Raw genomic sequence first — 16672 nt, 5'->3', positions numbered from 1 at the left:
AATTAGATCAATGTAAAATAAGATATAAATATTAGAGGAAAAACTTTTAACTTGGTGCAAAAGTGCCAGATTTCATGTCTATACGTTGCTATGACATGTTCAAATCTATTGTCAGTGTTTCCTGTGAAACTAGAAAATGTACTTACTCCACGTCACGTTTCCTAATCGTCTTTCCAGAGCGAAAGACTTCGGCAACCCGTGACACAATGGGGTCGTAGTTCATACTGGCCACGGCTACCACCTCCTCACTCCTGTAATCACGGTGGATTAAACACAGAACACTGAGCTTCAGCAGCTGAACACTCAATACAACAACAACAATATAGTTTCATATAAATGGATACCTGTCAAAAGTTTGAAAACATGTAAAAAAAAATTTTTATAATTTATGTTTTGGAAAGAAGTATCTTATGCTCACCAAGGCTGAATTTATTTGATCAAAAATACAGTAAAAACAGTAATATTGCAAAATATATTATTACTAATTAATAACTGTTTTCTATTTGAATATGTTTCAGCTTTTTGCAAAGCTGAATTTTCAGCATCATTACTCCAGTGTTCAGGGTCACATGATCCTTCAGAAATCATTCTAACATGATGATTTGCTGCTCAAGAGACATTTCTTTATGATTATCATTATTATCAATGTTGAACACAGTTGTTCTGCTTAGTATTTTTGTGGAAAAAATATTTTCCTGATCTGTTTCTTTCATCTGTGATATACATATATATGAATCGATTTTAGAAAATAAGAATGCAGTTAAGATTGTAGATTATGTAAATCGTGCAGATTATGTCTAGCAAAATCATAAACTCATTATCTTTGTGCTGATTAACATAGTGAGCAATATTCAAAACTAATAACAGAAATTACAAATAATTTAGTCCCTGCCACTCATTTTTAGAAGTTTAGTGTGACTTGAAATTCAAGATAAATACAGTATAACGAATCAATAATGCTTTCTGTGCAAAACTAGTGTGTAAGGTATTAAAGTCATGTTTTCTGATCAGTTGCATCAATGAATATCAGGAATGACTAATGACTAACAGCTGTCATTAATAATGATAAATGCCTTGATCAAATGCACTTTGTATAGAATGCCACAAATTATTATTGTTATTATTATAAATAATAATAATTTATAAAAAATATACAAATATAAAACTTTAGTTGTTTATGTAATTTCATAATTTCATAAAATCAAATATTAATAATAATAATAATTGTATTAAATTATAAATTTAACAAACCAATAAAGAAATGAATTATTAATACAATAATAGTGATTGTACTGTGAAATAAAAAAAATTGAGTACATAATAATAATAAATTTATGGGTGGTGGTGGCGCAATGGATAAGACACATGCCTTTGGTGTGAGAGACCCGGGTTCGAATCCACTGTGAGACACCAATGTGTCCCTGAGCAAGACACTTAACCCCTAGTTGCTCCAGAGGCGTGCGACCTCTGACATATATAGCAATTGTAAGTCGCTTTGTATAAAAGCGTCAGCTAAATGAATAAATGTAAATGTAAATGTAAATGTAAATTTAGGGCCAGATTTACTGACAGCTTGCGCCAGCACAAACCCTCAAAAAACTACTGTCAGGATTTACTAAAGACACGCAGTGAAGAATTAATGCTGAAAAAACGTGAACAGGGTTCATTTTGCGGCTGATTTGTAGGAGTTTCCCTTTCAGATGCAAAATGTATAGGAGAAGAGTATTTAAATGAATCACTCAAGGTGATTTACTAAGGTTTGCTGTTGTCAGTTTACTGGTATTTGCAACATTATTTACCACCCCAAAAAAGCATGTCTGAAACCAGACGCTGCTCTTGGTAGATTGTATATGGAAATGATCCGGCTGCGTCTGTGTTCTTTATTTTGCGTGTCGTCAGTGGATCACGCTCAGAACTTTACACTCCCATTAGCGCTTTTATGGAATTGCGCTCATGCTAATTTTCCCTGTTCAGTAAATCTTGCACTTAATGATTTAATAAAGATCAAATAAACTCACTTTGTGTAGAATGCCACAAATTTCAGCTCATCCAAATCTCCCTGGATGACGACATCATCAAAGCCTTCTCCATAACCTTGACAACAAGATTTAAAGCACTTGAGATGCATCAAGGGAGCGCTGACGCTGAAACTACGTCAAACGTTCACTGAGTCTGGAGTGTTCTTCATGAAGTGTATTTTCAGTGCTAGAAGTTTGTCCTTACCTGCATATCGTATGCTTTTCCCAAACATGGCTGTCCAGAAATAAGGCACCGTTTTAATATCTGAGGCCTTTCCCATCATGCTTAGGGCAGCCACTCGACCTGCAGTGGAAGAAGGAAAAATGTCAAAATCTTGTTCTCATTATGGTTGAATGAATGAAACATTATTTGGCATAAGCACATCCCAATGGGCTACAGGTCGTACCGTGTACATGAGCCATCTGCCAGTGGGGAATGTTCACCTTCTTATTGCTGCGTAGAGCTAGAGGAAACGTTACCACGTCACCCCCAGCGAAGACCCCATCGATGTTCGTCTGCATGGTCTGAAAGGGTTAAAGGGGTAAGTTTACACACTATTATGACATTGTCCTTTGACTCATTATCATGTAATCCTCAAGGTCATCGCACTAAATCAACTATTTATCACTGATAAAGTATGGGCAGATAAGCACAGCTTGCAGAAGCAGACAGTTTGGTAACAGATGATAGTGTGTTATAACGCAGTGAGAGATGTACAGTACATACAGTGACATGCAGTATTGCAGAATGACTGAACCTTATTGACTGGGATGAATCCTTTGGAGTCCATGTGCACTCCGCTCTGCTTCAGGAATGCTGTGGCTGGACCCGAGCCTAAACACACACACTTATAATCAGGACCCTGACACAAACAAGTATATTTTTTATGTATTTCATAATTGTTTCTAGTTTTTATTGTGACAATTTACTGTAACCCACATAGTTTGACAACATGCCCCACTATAATGTGTTATGTATTTGTTTTCCTGGGTGGGCAATAATTGTGTAAAAAAAAAAAATTCATGATATATATTCAAAATTGATAATAATACGAAATGTTTATGCATTAAATCAGCATATTAGAATGATTTCTGAAGGATCATGTGACACTGAAGACTGGAGTAATGATGCTGAAAATTCAGCTTTGATCACAGGAATAAATTACATTTTAATATATATATTCAAATAGAAAACAATTATTTTAAATTGTAATAATATTTGGCAATATTACTCAATATTATCAAATAAATGAAGCCTTAGTGAGCATGAGAGACTTTGTTTGAAAAATGTAAACATTTGTATTATTTATTTAATGTTTTATAGTCAAGACTACAATGGGACTTGCAACAGGAAATGAAGGTAAAGTAAAAAATGGAAAGCCGGATTTCTGTAATTTCATTGACTCACCTATGCCAATAACACAGACGTCAGCTCTTAAGACTTTGCCACTTTTTAGAACCACTTCTTTTAACTATTGAAACAAAAGAAACAAAGAAATATTTCAATTTCACATTTAAGTTCTTATAGTTGGCACTTTCTGACCACTGTGACTTCAAAAACAGCATACAAATCTCATTATGTTATTTCTTTAGAAAGACATATTTATCAAAAGTGTAATTTCATAACAGATCACAATTCAGCTTAATCTCAATTATACATTTACTTCACTGGCTGTGTGCGTTCTCGTGTTATAAGTTCTTATATTTTAGCCCAGGGCCACTCCATTAATGCAGTAGCTACGTTAGAAAATATTCAAAGCTAAGCAGAGCCACTGTGAGAGCAAGTGTAATAAATCAATCTACAGGAACGAGAGAGAGAGAGAGAGGCAGAGAGACAGAGAGAGACCTACACTTCACTGAACTCCTGTTTCTCTCACTTTCATGATACCTGTCCATTATGCCCTCGCATCTCCCACACCTCGTTCAACATGTAGAACTTCACCCTGTTCAACTCGAACAGCTGAGTAGAGAAACAAAAAGAAAAGAATAATGCAATGAGGGAAATACTCCTTGAATATCATGTGGTTACAGCAAGGGATAAAATACAGTCAGTGAGTCATTTCACCCTGTCAGAGTTTATTATGACAACGTATAAATCGTAGGCTATATTTGATATGAGATGCATGAACAGCAATGTAGAAAATTGATGGTGTGGGACAACAATCAGTTTTATAAAAGTTGAAAGTTATTATACACACTCAAAACACAGGCAAAAGTAATGATTTAAAATGTATTAATTTAAACATGCTTTAAAAAAAATTGTATTATAAAATGAATGCCTAAGCAAATACAACTGGTTTTCTATTTACTAAACTGTATTGTTTAACACTTTTTTTAAAACAATAATTTAGCTTTCTAAGCTTTAAAGGTTCACACTTCACTTTTTTTTTTTTTTAAAGCATATCTTCATATTTATCTGTTTGTTTAGTTAATTTTTGCTTTAAAATATACAGAATATAAGTGAATTAGATTTTTTTTTTCAATGTTATAATATAGTGTTGCATTGTATAATGGGTATAATGCAACATTTACTTTTGACCCACGGCCCTCAATCAAGTTAGATTTTTGGCTCTTCATAGAAAAACGTTTGGCCATCTCTGATGTACACCGTTTAAAGATTACTATAAATGCTTATGTAAGTATACAAAGATTACTTAAGATTCTTAAATCTTAATACTATTATATGTTTAAATATTTAAATGTAATACTGTATATACTGTATGCTTACATCTTGATATTCTTCATATATATTATATATATATATATATATATATTAGTGCTGGGCAAAGATTAATCGCGATTAATCGCATCCAAAATAAAAGTTTGTGTTTGCATAATATATGTGTGTGTACTGTGTATAATTATTTTGTATATATAAATACACACATATGCATGTATATATTTAAGATTTGTTTTTTATTTATATATAAATTATTTATATTTATATATAATATAAATGATGTATAAATACATATACAGTATATACATGCAAATATTTCTTAAATAAATACATGCATACGTGTGTATTTATATATACAAAATAATTATACACAGTACACACACATATATTATGCAAACACAAACTTTTATTTTGGATGCGATTAATCGCGATTAATCTTTGCCCAGCACTAATATATATATATATATATATATATATATACTGTAAATTCAGTCTCTGGATGGATGGATGGATGGATGGATATAGTTAGATAGATAGATATTCTCTCACCTTCATCAAAGCTTTCCCCACTTTCTCTCCGAGAGCTTTCCGGAATGGCACGGCCTCTATGCCGATCACAGACACTGAGTGAGCCTTATCTGTGAGAGCTGCAGCCACCTCCATACCTGAACACCGCACATCACATACTGTATTCTTCATAAAGTAGACCCAAAAAAGTATGTGGACACTTAAACCAGTTAAAATGTTTGAATCTTGTTGAAACAACAGACATCGGCAAACAAATGCTGCTAGAGGGTTGTTTGGTTTTTTTTGCAATGATTTTTAACCTCAACTGACGTCAAGGTGATTTGAGTGGATGTATGAAGTCAGTTTTCCTCACAGGAGGAATCCATTCATTCATCTTAAAGTGTGGCTTTAAAGGGGTAGTTCACCCAAAATGATAATTCTGTCATCATTTACTCACCCTCATGTTGTTCCAAACCTGTAAGACTTTCGTTCATCCTTATGAATTGATCGGATTAGTGGAAATTTTCTGAAGAGACGTGATCGCTTTATATGATGAACAGATTGAATTTAGGCTTTTACTCACATATAAACATTGATCAATGCACATCAGATATGGTAAACAGAAGCTCAAGCAAGCTTGCTTGATGAGGTTCATTCTCATGTTACGCAGCACGTTTAGGTTCTGCACGAACAAATGAGGTTTGTTCTCGCACATCAAGCAGGTTCGGTTGAGCTTCTGTTTATGTTCGCTGATCAATGTTTATAAGTGAATAAAAGCCTAAATTCAATCTGTTCATCATATAAAGCGATCACGTCTCTTTAGAAAATCTGGACTAAACCGCTTAATTCATTTGGATTAGTTTTACGATCTCTTTATGAACTTTTTGAAGCATAGTGATAGTTGCGTAGCTGTCAATGGAGGGACAGAAACCTTTTAGATTACATTATCTTCATTTGTGTTTTGAAGATGAAATAAAGTCTTACGGGTTTGGAACGACATGAAGGGTGAGTAAATGATGACAGAATTTTCATTTTCGGGTGAACAAACACTAATGGCGCTTTTCCACTGCATGGTACGGTACGGCACGCTTTGGCGCTTTTCCACTGCATGGTACGGTACGGCTCGGTTCGGTACGGCTCACTTATGGCGCATTTCCACTGCATGGTACGGTACGGTACGGCTCGCTTTAAATGGGACCACCTCTGTTGAGGTTCCAAGCGTACCGTACCGATACTAAAATGTGACGTGAAAACACTGCAGATCACTGATTGGTCAGACAGAATCATCACTACCAGCGTCATTGTATAAATACAATGTATTGTATTTAATACTTTTAAAACAGGTGCTACAGCGTTGGCTGTTGTCCACTGGCTTTTTAAATCTGTAAATTTAAATATGTAAATTTACAACACGAGACACTAAACCCGCTAGATTTAAAAAGCCAGTGGACAACAGCCAACGCTGTAGCACCTGTTTTAAAAGTATTTGCTTAAAAAAAAAAAAAAAAGAGTATAAACTTCAAAAAAAGAAATGGCTGAATCGTGGTCAGTGGACGAGGTGCAGACGTTCCTCTCGTTGGTTGCCGAGGAGTGGATGGGGAAACACGGAATGAAAAATTCGCATTTAATATGATGATGTCATGGCAGTAGAGACGGCAACTATAACGATCAGTCCCACCCACTTTGAAGCAGTACTAACTGCAGTGGAAAAGCAACCGAGCTAAAACGAACCGAACCGTGCCGTACCGAGTCGAGTCGTACCACGCAGTGGAAAAGCGAAGCGAGCCGAACCGTTCCGCGCCGAGTCGAACCGTACCGAGCCGTACCATGCAGTGGAAAAGCGCCATAAGTGTCTACATGCTTTCTGGAGCCACTGTATAGCTGAACACAAGAAATGTGGCAAGTGCAAATGACTAGTGACATGTAACTGAATGTATTCAACTAAACAGAGACTAAAAAACTTTATGTAAATTTCCCATAAGCTCTCACCAATAAACGAGGTTCCCACAATGACGGCATTCTTACTGCTGGCGAGTGTAGCGATGCCGTTTGCATCCTCTGGTGTTCTGAGGTGAAACACATTTCCCACATCTTTGCCTTTGTAGCTCAGAGGTTTGGGTCTATAAAGATGAAGGATGAAACTTATTAATTCAACACATTTTGTTTAATACTCATAGGATCCATAGGTAGTCATGTGTGGCCTTTACCTGCTCCCTGTGGCAATGAAGAGTTTTCGATACTCCATTTTAAAACCGTCCCGAAATATCACAGTCCGTGTCTTTACATCCACAGAAACAACCTATGAAGAAACATATGGCAGTTTATGTAATTCTGCATATACAATTGTAAAAAATTACACATATTTAGACTCAATTATTGAGATGCTGGGTCATATCACTAATAAAACGGTACCAAAAAGTATCATGCTATTCTTGGAGGTACACTCTTAGAAATAAAGATACCATGAGAGGGTTTTCTCAGCAATGCCACTGAAAAATTATTTTGGGTTCTCCAAAGAACCTTTCAATAAACAGTTCTTAAAAGAACCATGTTTGAAGAAAATGTTCAAAATCTAAAGAACTTTGCTCCGCTATAAAGAAGCTTTTGTGCAATAGAAAGGTTCCTTTACTTATAAGAGTGTACCATGAAGTATTTCAAAATACCATAGTATTAGCATCTGATACCATCACTGTACCATTGTACCACCGCAGTACTTTTTTTGTACTGGGCTGAAAAAGAGATTAGAATCATATTTTTCTTTTTTCCCCACCATATGCTCAACGAAAAAACGTGCCTCAAAACTCGACAAATATGCCTATACTATACAATTCACTGCTGTTTCCAGCTGAAAAGAACGCTTAAGTCAGTAAAACACCAACAACCTTTATTCCTTTTCAAACAAATTATGAAAGGGGCAGATTATCGATTACAAAAGGCTTATTTTCGTGCAGTTCCTTGTACAATACTATGTTCTGACCTCAAAACACTTTTACACGATTGTAGAAGCAAGTTGAAATCGCATGGTTATCTCACGTTTGCTTTTGTTAACACTTTTAGCGCCACTCACCAGACATTTCATTTCCGAACCACAACGATACGTACAACAACCAATGTAATAAAACGTTGCCAGATTCACGTTCATCTGTTTCAGCTTTCAGCAACACTTACTGGACAGAAATTGCAGAAATGTCGCCACAGGTACGTTTCTCCAATGAGCCTATTTTTCCTCATTAAATGAAGTAAACCTTAGTTAATTTCAGGCAAAAGGGTCTCACCTCTTTCTCTAAAAGGATCTCTATGTCGTGCACTTGAAAGAATTCAGAGGATCGCAACTGCAGATGTTCAGCTGTGCTCTCTAAAGACTGAGAAGAACAGCATCAAATCAATATTATTATACCAGCTGCATTTGAGCATATTTGAGGTCAAGAGAAAACATTTATATTGGAAAAACAGTTTTATGTTCATTTTATATTGTAAACCTTAAATCTCACTGTTCTATGGACTGTTCTGTGTACAAACCTTACTCAGTTTAGGCCTGTCGTAAGGCAGATGTTTGTCCATGGTGCACATCACTATACGGTCTGTGAAGCCCTCCTGCCTCAGAGTCTCAGCGCACACCAGAGCAGCAGGACCTGAGTGAGAACATCAACAGAGGTCAGAGCAGGTGCTGACACAACCTTTTGAAGACCATTTGCTTTACTAATAACAGTTTTGACAATATGAGCTGACTGAGATGTCAAGTTTTTTTGTGTGTGTGAAAGACTAGTGGCTGTCTTTATCTTGAACTCTAATCTGAATATAAATGCATGATTTTAGCCGATGCTTTGGATGTTTTCTCTTACATTTTCTCTTTCATTTTAACTTAGCAATCAGTAATTTCATTGTATTATGTTTATAGATGGAATGCAAATTTTGGACCTGTCTAGTCTGTAACAAATCTAGAAATTCAGCTCCTTATCTGCCATAAAACATGTATAAGAAATAAAAAATAAAATCAGTTTGGGACAGGAAATTATATGTAAACGAATGGCTCAGTGTGAGTCTTTTCTTTTGTCATGGCATGTTAAAGTACATTTCATGGTACATCCTCAAATTACGTCACCCACATGTAAATAGATTAAACAATATGAGCAGGAAGCAATTAATGTTTTACAGTGAATACTGTATATAACCCAGTTGACAAGGTTAGTGGACTGTGAAGCAACAGAAGTAAGCTACACATGTATAGTAAGCTTTATAGGGCCCTATCTTGCACCCAGCGCAATTGACTTTGTAAACCGACGCATGTATCATTCCTATTTTGCACCCGACGCACAGCGGACTTTTCCCTCCACAGACGCACGTACGTCAGTAAATTAGGGAATGAACTTGCGCTCCTGGGGGCGGTTCAGCGAAAAGAGGAGGCGTGTTCCGCCGCAAACATTCCCATTCCCTGGTGCTATTTTGCAGTTCCAGAAAACAATTCGCGTTTTCAGTGGCACGTTCAGATGCTATTTTAAGGGCGCATGCTTGGCCATAATGTATCGTGTCCACAACGCGCATACACTTTGCTTCTCTCATCTACACACAGACGCAGCACTTGCCATTTTTGCAAACCATACATAATTACAAGGAAAAATATTCCACACGAGGGAAATCATTGTGGTGTCCATGAAGATGTGAAAAAATAGGCATAAATCTAGCTTACACATTTACCTAAATTATTTGGTAAATTTGGGTGGGTTTCTCCCATCCCCATACAATGTCACTTTTCTGTCTTTTACGACCCTGACGAGAACGTCGGTCTCCTCGGCTGTGAACCACTCCTGGTGTGCGCCTGGCAAATCCGCCGTTATAATAGCAATGCTCTTGAAGGGCAATGCTCTTATAATAGCCTGCTCTTAAAGGGAATGTGAGATGACGCTCTGATTGGTTTATTTCACGTTACGCCCAGACCAACCCATTTTATATTTGCGTTGGGCGCAAGAGTCATTTATCCCGCCGGTATAATAGCAACAGCGCCCGAGATCCGCCCACAAAGTTACTTGCATTTTGCGTTTAATACTTGCGTTTCAGATCGTTAAAATAGGGTCCATAAAGGTTTACTACTCCAAACATCATAGGGTGAATCCAGTAAAGAGTGCACACTGTATTTCAGTGCAAAAAATGGCATCAATATTCCCTGAAATCCAGTTTAATTAGACACAAGAGCTTTTCACACTTGAAATAGTTAACCCTGGGTCATTAACCGCAGGAATCCTAAGTTATCTTGCTTCACGTTTCACACTGCTCATAATTTAATTTTTCTCATCAAACGCTGAAGCGACTATTTATACAACACGCAGTGTTTCTGTGACTGTCTAAGCATGTGAACATGAGGCACGCAGTTGGTTGTAGGTTACAGCAAAAGCGATGCTAAGGGTTTCATAACCCCGGGTAATAAGTGGTGCTGACCCCACTTCTAAATTACAAGTGATAAATACCCGTGTTTAAAAGCAGGGTTTAGAACAATGATAGCCCAGGGTTAAGTCCAGTTTTAAAAGCCCTACTGTATATGTGCGCTATAATAGCACTGTGTCTGGAATACTTTAAGTAATTAATTATGATAAACATGCATCCTTTTAATGAATATGCACTGAGATTGATTCCTCTCTAGAACAACACTATCTAGTGAATTTGCCCCCATGTTAATGCATTTTATAACATTATGGCTGCAACCTGATCCAATAATGAGAACGTGGCTGAATCCAGTGCTGGAATTGATGACAGCTGAACATTTTGACATGGCCTTTGACCGCCGCTGAGTCTGAAGGGCCTGTCAGGAAACAGATGATTTCCCACACATTACCATTTACAACTGTTGTTAAATTTAACTCTCTTTACACACATACTCCAGACACAGAGAGACTCTTTACCTGCTTGTTTGCTCTTATTATCACCTTCTCCTTTTCGACTCTGACCTGAAATAATGAGGAAAGAAAATTGACATGGCAGATAATTACATAACAGTGGGATTATGAAAACACCCACTGTTTAGTGATGACACATACTGAGGTTCATTTTCTCTCTTCTGATCAGCAACATGTACCACGTACTATGTCTTTTTGGGAATATGCTTCTTTTATTTATCAGTAGATTTCGTTCACTATTTGTGCATCAACCTGTTTAACTTTCACACAAAAGTCATGATTCTTATATTATCTTATAGCTGTATATTACTTCCATATGGAAATCACTTTGACTCACTCATCTCTGACTGAAAACAGAATACTCCTTGCTTCCTGAAGAACTAAACATATAAACTTGAATTGAATTGAATTAAACGATTCATCAATAAGTTCATACTTACATTGGTTTCTAAATATAGGATAAAAATTCCAAACTGCAAATACACTAAAATCACAAATTAAAGTATATATTTTTGTTACCTGGAAGGTAGGCAAACTGTCTAGTCCAGGAAAATCCTCAATATCACCCGTAGCGATGTTAAAACATGCCCCATGCCATGGACATCGCACATGTCCTTTTGATAGCACGCCTAATAGAGAAGAATTGTTTTTTAATACACAGTAATACTGAAAGAACAATCTGTTTTGCTATTTGATAAGGCACAGGGTTCCTACACATTTTCCATTTCAAAATTCCATACTTTTCCAGACTCAAATTACTTTAAAAAAAGAAAGAAAAAAGTGGTCAAAATTTGGCTTTCATTAGGGCAGTACATTATATTTCAAGGCTTTAGGTCTGCTTTAACACACTCTATGGCGGCCAAGAAACCACACCGTGAAATGGGATGACGTTGCAATAGGTGGCTCAGTGTGCATTGTCTATACTAAGTTTAATGGTTTCTCATGCGCACATGAAAGTCTGCATATTTCTTATTTTTGAAAACATCCTTTTAGTGGCTCTGTAATACGGCGCTAAGAATATCATGAGGAGAAACCCAAAACACTTATAACCTGCATTTTTGCATAATGAAAAAGTGCACCTTGAATTCAGTCGTGTTTGACAATCACTAAACAGCTGCCATGAAAACACACTTCTATGATACATTTCTGTTCATTCAATTCTTAATTTTCTATTACAGAAAACTAAACAGGGGCAATAGTCTGGAAAAGCAAATATTTTTCCATACTCTGCTTTCTTTTTTCCATACTTTTCCAGACCTGGAAATTACTCAAATCAAATTCCATACTTTTCCAAACTGCGTAGGAACCCTGAAGGCATGTTTAATAGCAGCATGTTATAAAATACAGCTAAATATTTAAGTAAATAGACAACATTCAGTTCAAATAGTTGATCTCTGCGAGCCATTAGTATCCTTAGCTATGGAATGTAGAGGACCAGGAGAGCTCCACAGGACGCCCCTCACCTTTGACCAGTGGAGCCCCATAATGTGGGCACTTGTGTCCCATTGCAAAGAATTCTCCATGTTCCTTAATGAGCAGAGCACGACCTGCCCCCAAATCCACCTCACGCATTCTGCCAAACACAACAGAGCACATATGATCAGCACAGCTCTAACGTCCAAAACACAACTCAATACTGATGCATTCAAAGGTTACAACTGAATTATGTCATTTATGCGCCACCAGCAGCGGAAAAACTGACAACCTTAAATCCGTAATACCTCTATCTCTAAGCTTTGATGACATCTATATGCTAGCATACTCCTGGTACACAGATATACACATTTAAAATGTACAATCTTTCTCTTCCTGGACCAAAAATATTGATGACATCACTTACGCTCATTAGTATTTGCAAAGTTTTGTCCAATAAAATGCGATTAAGAATGAGAATGTCTGGCAATTAACAGTTTAGTTTTGCTGAGTTATGATGTAAACTAAAAGCAAATAGCTGATTTCATGGCTCAACGACTTATTTTAATAAGGAGTACATTAAAATAGCAAAGAAAATTGTTCATCAAATTATTTAATTGGGTGTTAAGAGCCAGTTGTGATGTACAAAAGACATCTACTATACTCTCCTTCAAGTGAACCTTCAACATCCATAGAACTCACAAATTTCTAAACTCTTCAGATTATTAAAATGTTCTTCACATGAATAAAAAAAAGGTTCTTTTCAGAACTGTTCAATGGTTATATGGGAGTGATATATGGCAGTGGGTTACATGTGTACCCCAAACTGGGGATAGGTGAGGCGACACACAGGGTACACGAACAAAATGCTGAGTTTTTCCGTTCATTAAATTGTACACCACCTTAAAATAACTTTAAAACTGATTATTAGTAAAAGTGGGGTTTTAGCGCTTACTAGCTTGAAGAACAAATATAGACACAGCTGTGCATAGAGATAGATTTAAGACTCAAATTCTCTTCGATACAAAATGTGCCCTGTATGAGTTCTTATTTTTAATGTTATAAGAGCTCAATTATATGAGTTAGAATGCAATTTTCCTGAATATATACACGATTGCAAATGTGACACTGATTTTATACAACAGTTAAACTAACAAAAAAGGTAATATTAAGTGACACATTTTAAACACAGTATTGACAATATTGTTTGCTCTATTTTGCAACAAAATGATAGTTCCGACAAAAGCCACAGCAGAACTGTTGGACGTCTCCAGGCAACACACAGCGGTGTTTCGTTAGTGAACGAATCACGGCTTTGAACGAATCGGGAGAGTCAATGATTCAATGACCCATTCATAAATGCAGCCACTTGCTTCGTTACTGAATGAATAAATGAATTAATGACTCACTCATAAGACAGGCTTGCCGCCACTATACTGGCGGTTTTAATTTAATATTTAAAAGCATCACTCCATCACTTACCATCATTTCATATTTCTCTATTGAAAAAAATGATGCATGTAAAACATTATCTCATAATATTATTTATGCCATTGTAATTGCATACTTGCCATCTCTACGCAGCATTAATAAACAGTGTGTGGAATAAATACATCTAGATGCAGCTTGTGCCACTGCAGTGCAGAGATGGCTTTTGTTGATACTGACTTATTTTGATTGAAATGATTGATTTAGTTTAATTTATTGCTTTATTTATTATATTAATAAATTAATTAATAGAATTTTAAGAATTTGACATAAAACATGACACATACATTTAAAAGGGTTAGAAAAACTTTGCCTTTATAAAGGTAATAAATGCACCTGAAAATCCATTTAAGGGGGGAAATATTGTCCCTTAATGGAAATAGTGTGACTGCAGTCTAAGTGGAAGAAAGGGGGTACGCAGAAGGATGCCCCAGGGGGTACGACATTCTAAAACGTTTGGGAACCACTGTTTTATGGCATCACTGAGAAAAAAAACCTTTGTCAGCCTTTTGTAAACATTGTTTTTAATGAGTGAACAGCAAAATAATCAATCTTTCTTCATTATCTCTGATAATGACACTCAAGGATATGCAAATTCGGTATTGAGTGCAACAGCCAGGTCCCGAAAGTAAAAACTGCATTAATTTTCTCCATAAGGAAACTTATGGAACCTTTGAAGACAGTCCTAGTGTTAGTTACAAGGTTGTTAATCCATGGTATTTGCTTCTGTTGAAGCCATCAGCCCACATAATTTCAACATATTCTTAAAATAATGTTTAACAGTGGATTTCGTGGTGAAAACTACATTACCAATGACGCTGTACAGAAAATTCCACGAAATCAGAGAGTCATAACAATCAAAACGGCCCAAATAAACTCCTTAGCTCCGCCCACTCCCATGAAGCACTGCGAATGACATAATCACGATCTCCCTACGCTCTCAAAATACTTAAATATTTGTATATATGTGCATATTTTATTGCAAAAGATGTTTTTATATATATAATCAACATTTTGAAATGAGTACTGTAGTTTCATATTTCTCCATGGTTTTTAATTCGATTATGCTGGTCACAATAACTTCTTGTTCATTCCCTCAATAAAGCCGTTAAGTACACAGTCTTGTAGCTTTATCTTTTTGTCAGATTTTTTTGTCCAAAGTTTGTAATGTTATGATTCACGTCGTAGTTGGTTGGCTTGGTTCATGGCTTATACATTTTTAACAAAGACTTTTTAAAAATCCCTATAGGAGCAATAAATAAAAACTTACTGTCCATTCTCAAGGTCTTTTACGTGGCAGACAGACGCCTCTATGAAATCTCTGTGTTTACGCTGCGGCCGCAGCGTCATGCTGTCCTCGTCGGAACAGTGTCCCAGAGATCCGTTGGGTCTGCATTCTGAAAACGGACTGGCCTTTCCATTAGGAGACATCAGGTCCACCTCCTTCTCTTTGTCCAAAAGATTGAGCTCAACTTTGACCTCTACTGAAAAAAAATTGCATGATATAAGTACAAAATAAGACATAATAAGACAAGATTCTATTCTTTAGATAACAGATCGATTTGTTTGCTAAATTCAAATATAATCCCCTGTCATCTTTAATTGAAGCAATTAATATCAATTAATTAGGATCTATATGTTGCCATATCGAACTCCCAAGGCAAATAATGTGCAATGACAAAATAGATAGTATTTTTTATATGTAGATATCTCATTAAGAAACTAGCTTCAGACAGACATGTCATGTTTGATGTTGTAGCATCTTGACCAATCAGACACACACAAATGATTCATTATATTTAATGAATAATCCAGAAAACTCACTCGCCCAACAAAGATCTATGAAACTCTCCCCAAAACTAACATCCTAACCGAAGCTAACATACTGACAGAACCCGGTGTCCTGTTACAGGACACATTGAGACTGATAAGACTTTTTACGACCCCAAAAGGAATTTGCAGAGAGTTGTGACTCTCACTTAATTCTTGCTGAGAAGGAGAAATAAACCCTTTTAATCCTATATATTCTATATAGAACCACTTGAGAAATGTATAAACATAGATTTTCCTTTTGTGTGGTTTGGCCTATGTATTCCTTCAACTCTTTTGGATTAATGTTTCAGACTTGCAGACTTGCTTAACCAAAATCATGTGTAGCATGTTTAGTCTCTATAAACTCCAATCTTCATCCCCCATTTGTTAAAGGTGCTCTAAGGTTGACATCACTTCTTGTTGACGTTCGAAGTATTGTCAAACAAAACGGAGGCTAGCTCGACCCCCCCTCCTCCTCCTCCTCATCCCGTCCCCTCCCCCTCCCTTCCGTGCTTCCTTCTAACAATATACTTCTTTGCTATTTGTTCATCGGAACGTCGTCTCTTTGGTCGTGTGTCAGCCATATCAAAATTAAAGAGAATATATTTCTAACGTTAGTCTTTGTTGTTGTCTAGGACGTCTCTCCTCTAGCTAACTTCTCTCCTCCACCACCACCACCCCCTCATGTGCACGCGCAGCAACACCCCCACCCCCAAATCATTCTTGTCGGTTATTGGCTGGAACACGGTTTGTTATGTTTCATGGTCCAGGTTGGGCCAGTTTGATTTTGTTGCCGTTTGTGGAGCCTGGGCTGTCTACAGAGACCACGTTTTTTTTACAGTGTGTTCAGGGGACAAGCAGCTAGC

At 36.5% G+C, this 16672-nt stretch overlaps 1 protein-coding gene across 7 annotated transcripts in view; it reads right to left on the bottom strand.

Annotated features, from left to right (window-relative positions):
- Positions 1-16672, bottom strand: part of aifm3 (AIF family member 3) — a gene marked incomplete at its 3' end in the record, with an annotated part of 38026 nt that overhangs the window by 2591 nt on the left and 18763 nt on the right. For 5 of the 7 annotated variants that reach the window (XM_082170829.1, XM_082170828.1, XM_082170832.1 and 2 more), the window contains 17 exons: positions 15265-15478; positions 12557-12666; positions 11613-11722; positions 11100-11144; positions 10903-10999; positions 8725-8837; positions 8481-8567; positions 7413-7504; positions 7195-7325; positions 5248-5363; positions 3907-3978; positions 3427-3490; positions 2777-2853; positions 2426-2543; positions 2224-2322; positions 2019-2094; positions 147-251 (listed from right to left, as the gene is read on the bottom strand). In XM_082170829.1, the coding sequence (XP_082026955.1) occupies positions 147-251; positions 2019-2094; positions 2224-2322; positions 2426-2543; positions 2777-2853; positions 3427-3490; positions 3907-3978; positions 5248-5363; positions 7195-7325; positions 7413-7504; positions 8481-8567; positions 8725-8837; positions 10903-10999; positions 11100-11144; positions 11613-11722; positions 12557-12666; positions 15265-15478 (1726 nt within the window). Of the gene's footprint in view, positions 1-142; positions 252-2018; positions 2095-2223; positions 2323-2425; positions 2544-2776; positions 2854-3426; positions 3491-3906; positions 3979-5247; positions 5364-7194; positions 7326-7412; positions 7505-8480; positions 8568-8724; positions 8838-10902; positions 11000-11099; positions 11145-11612; positions 11723-12556; positions 12667-15264; positions 15479-16672 lie in introns of those variants that run through there. The other 2 variants (XM_082170833.1, XM_082170834.1) reach the window with 2 other exon arrangements.

Source organism: Leuciscus leuciscus (assembly GCF_965113295.1).
Source record: "Leuciscus leuciscus genome assembly, chromosome: 5".
Classification (NCBI taxonomy): Eukaryota; Metazoa; Chordata; class Actinopteri; order Cypriniformes; family Leuciscidae; genus Leuciscus; species Leuciscus leuciscus.
This window is presented reverse-complemented; position numbering and strand designations above follow the sequence as displayed.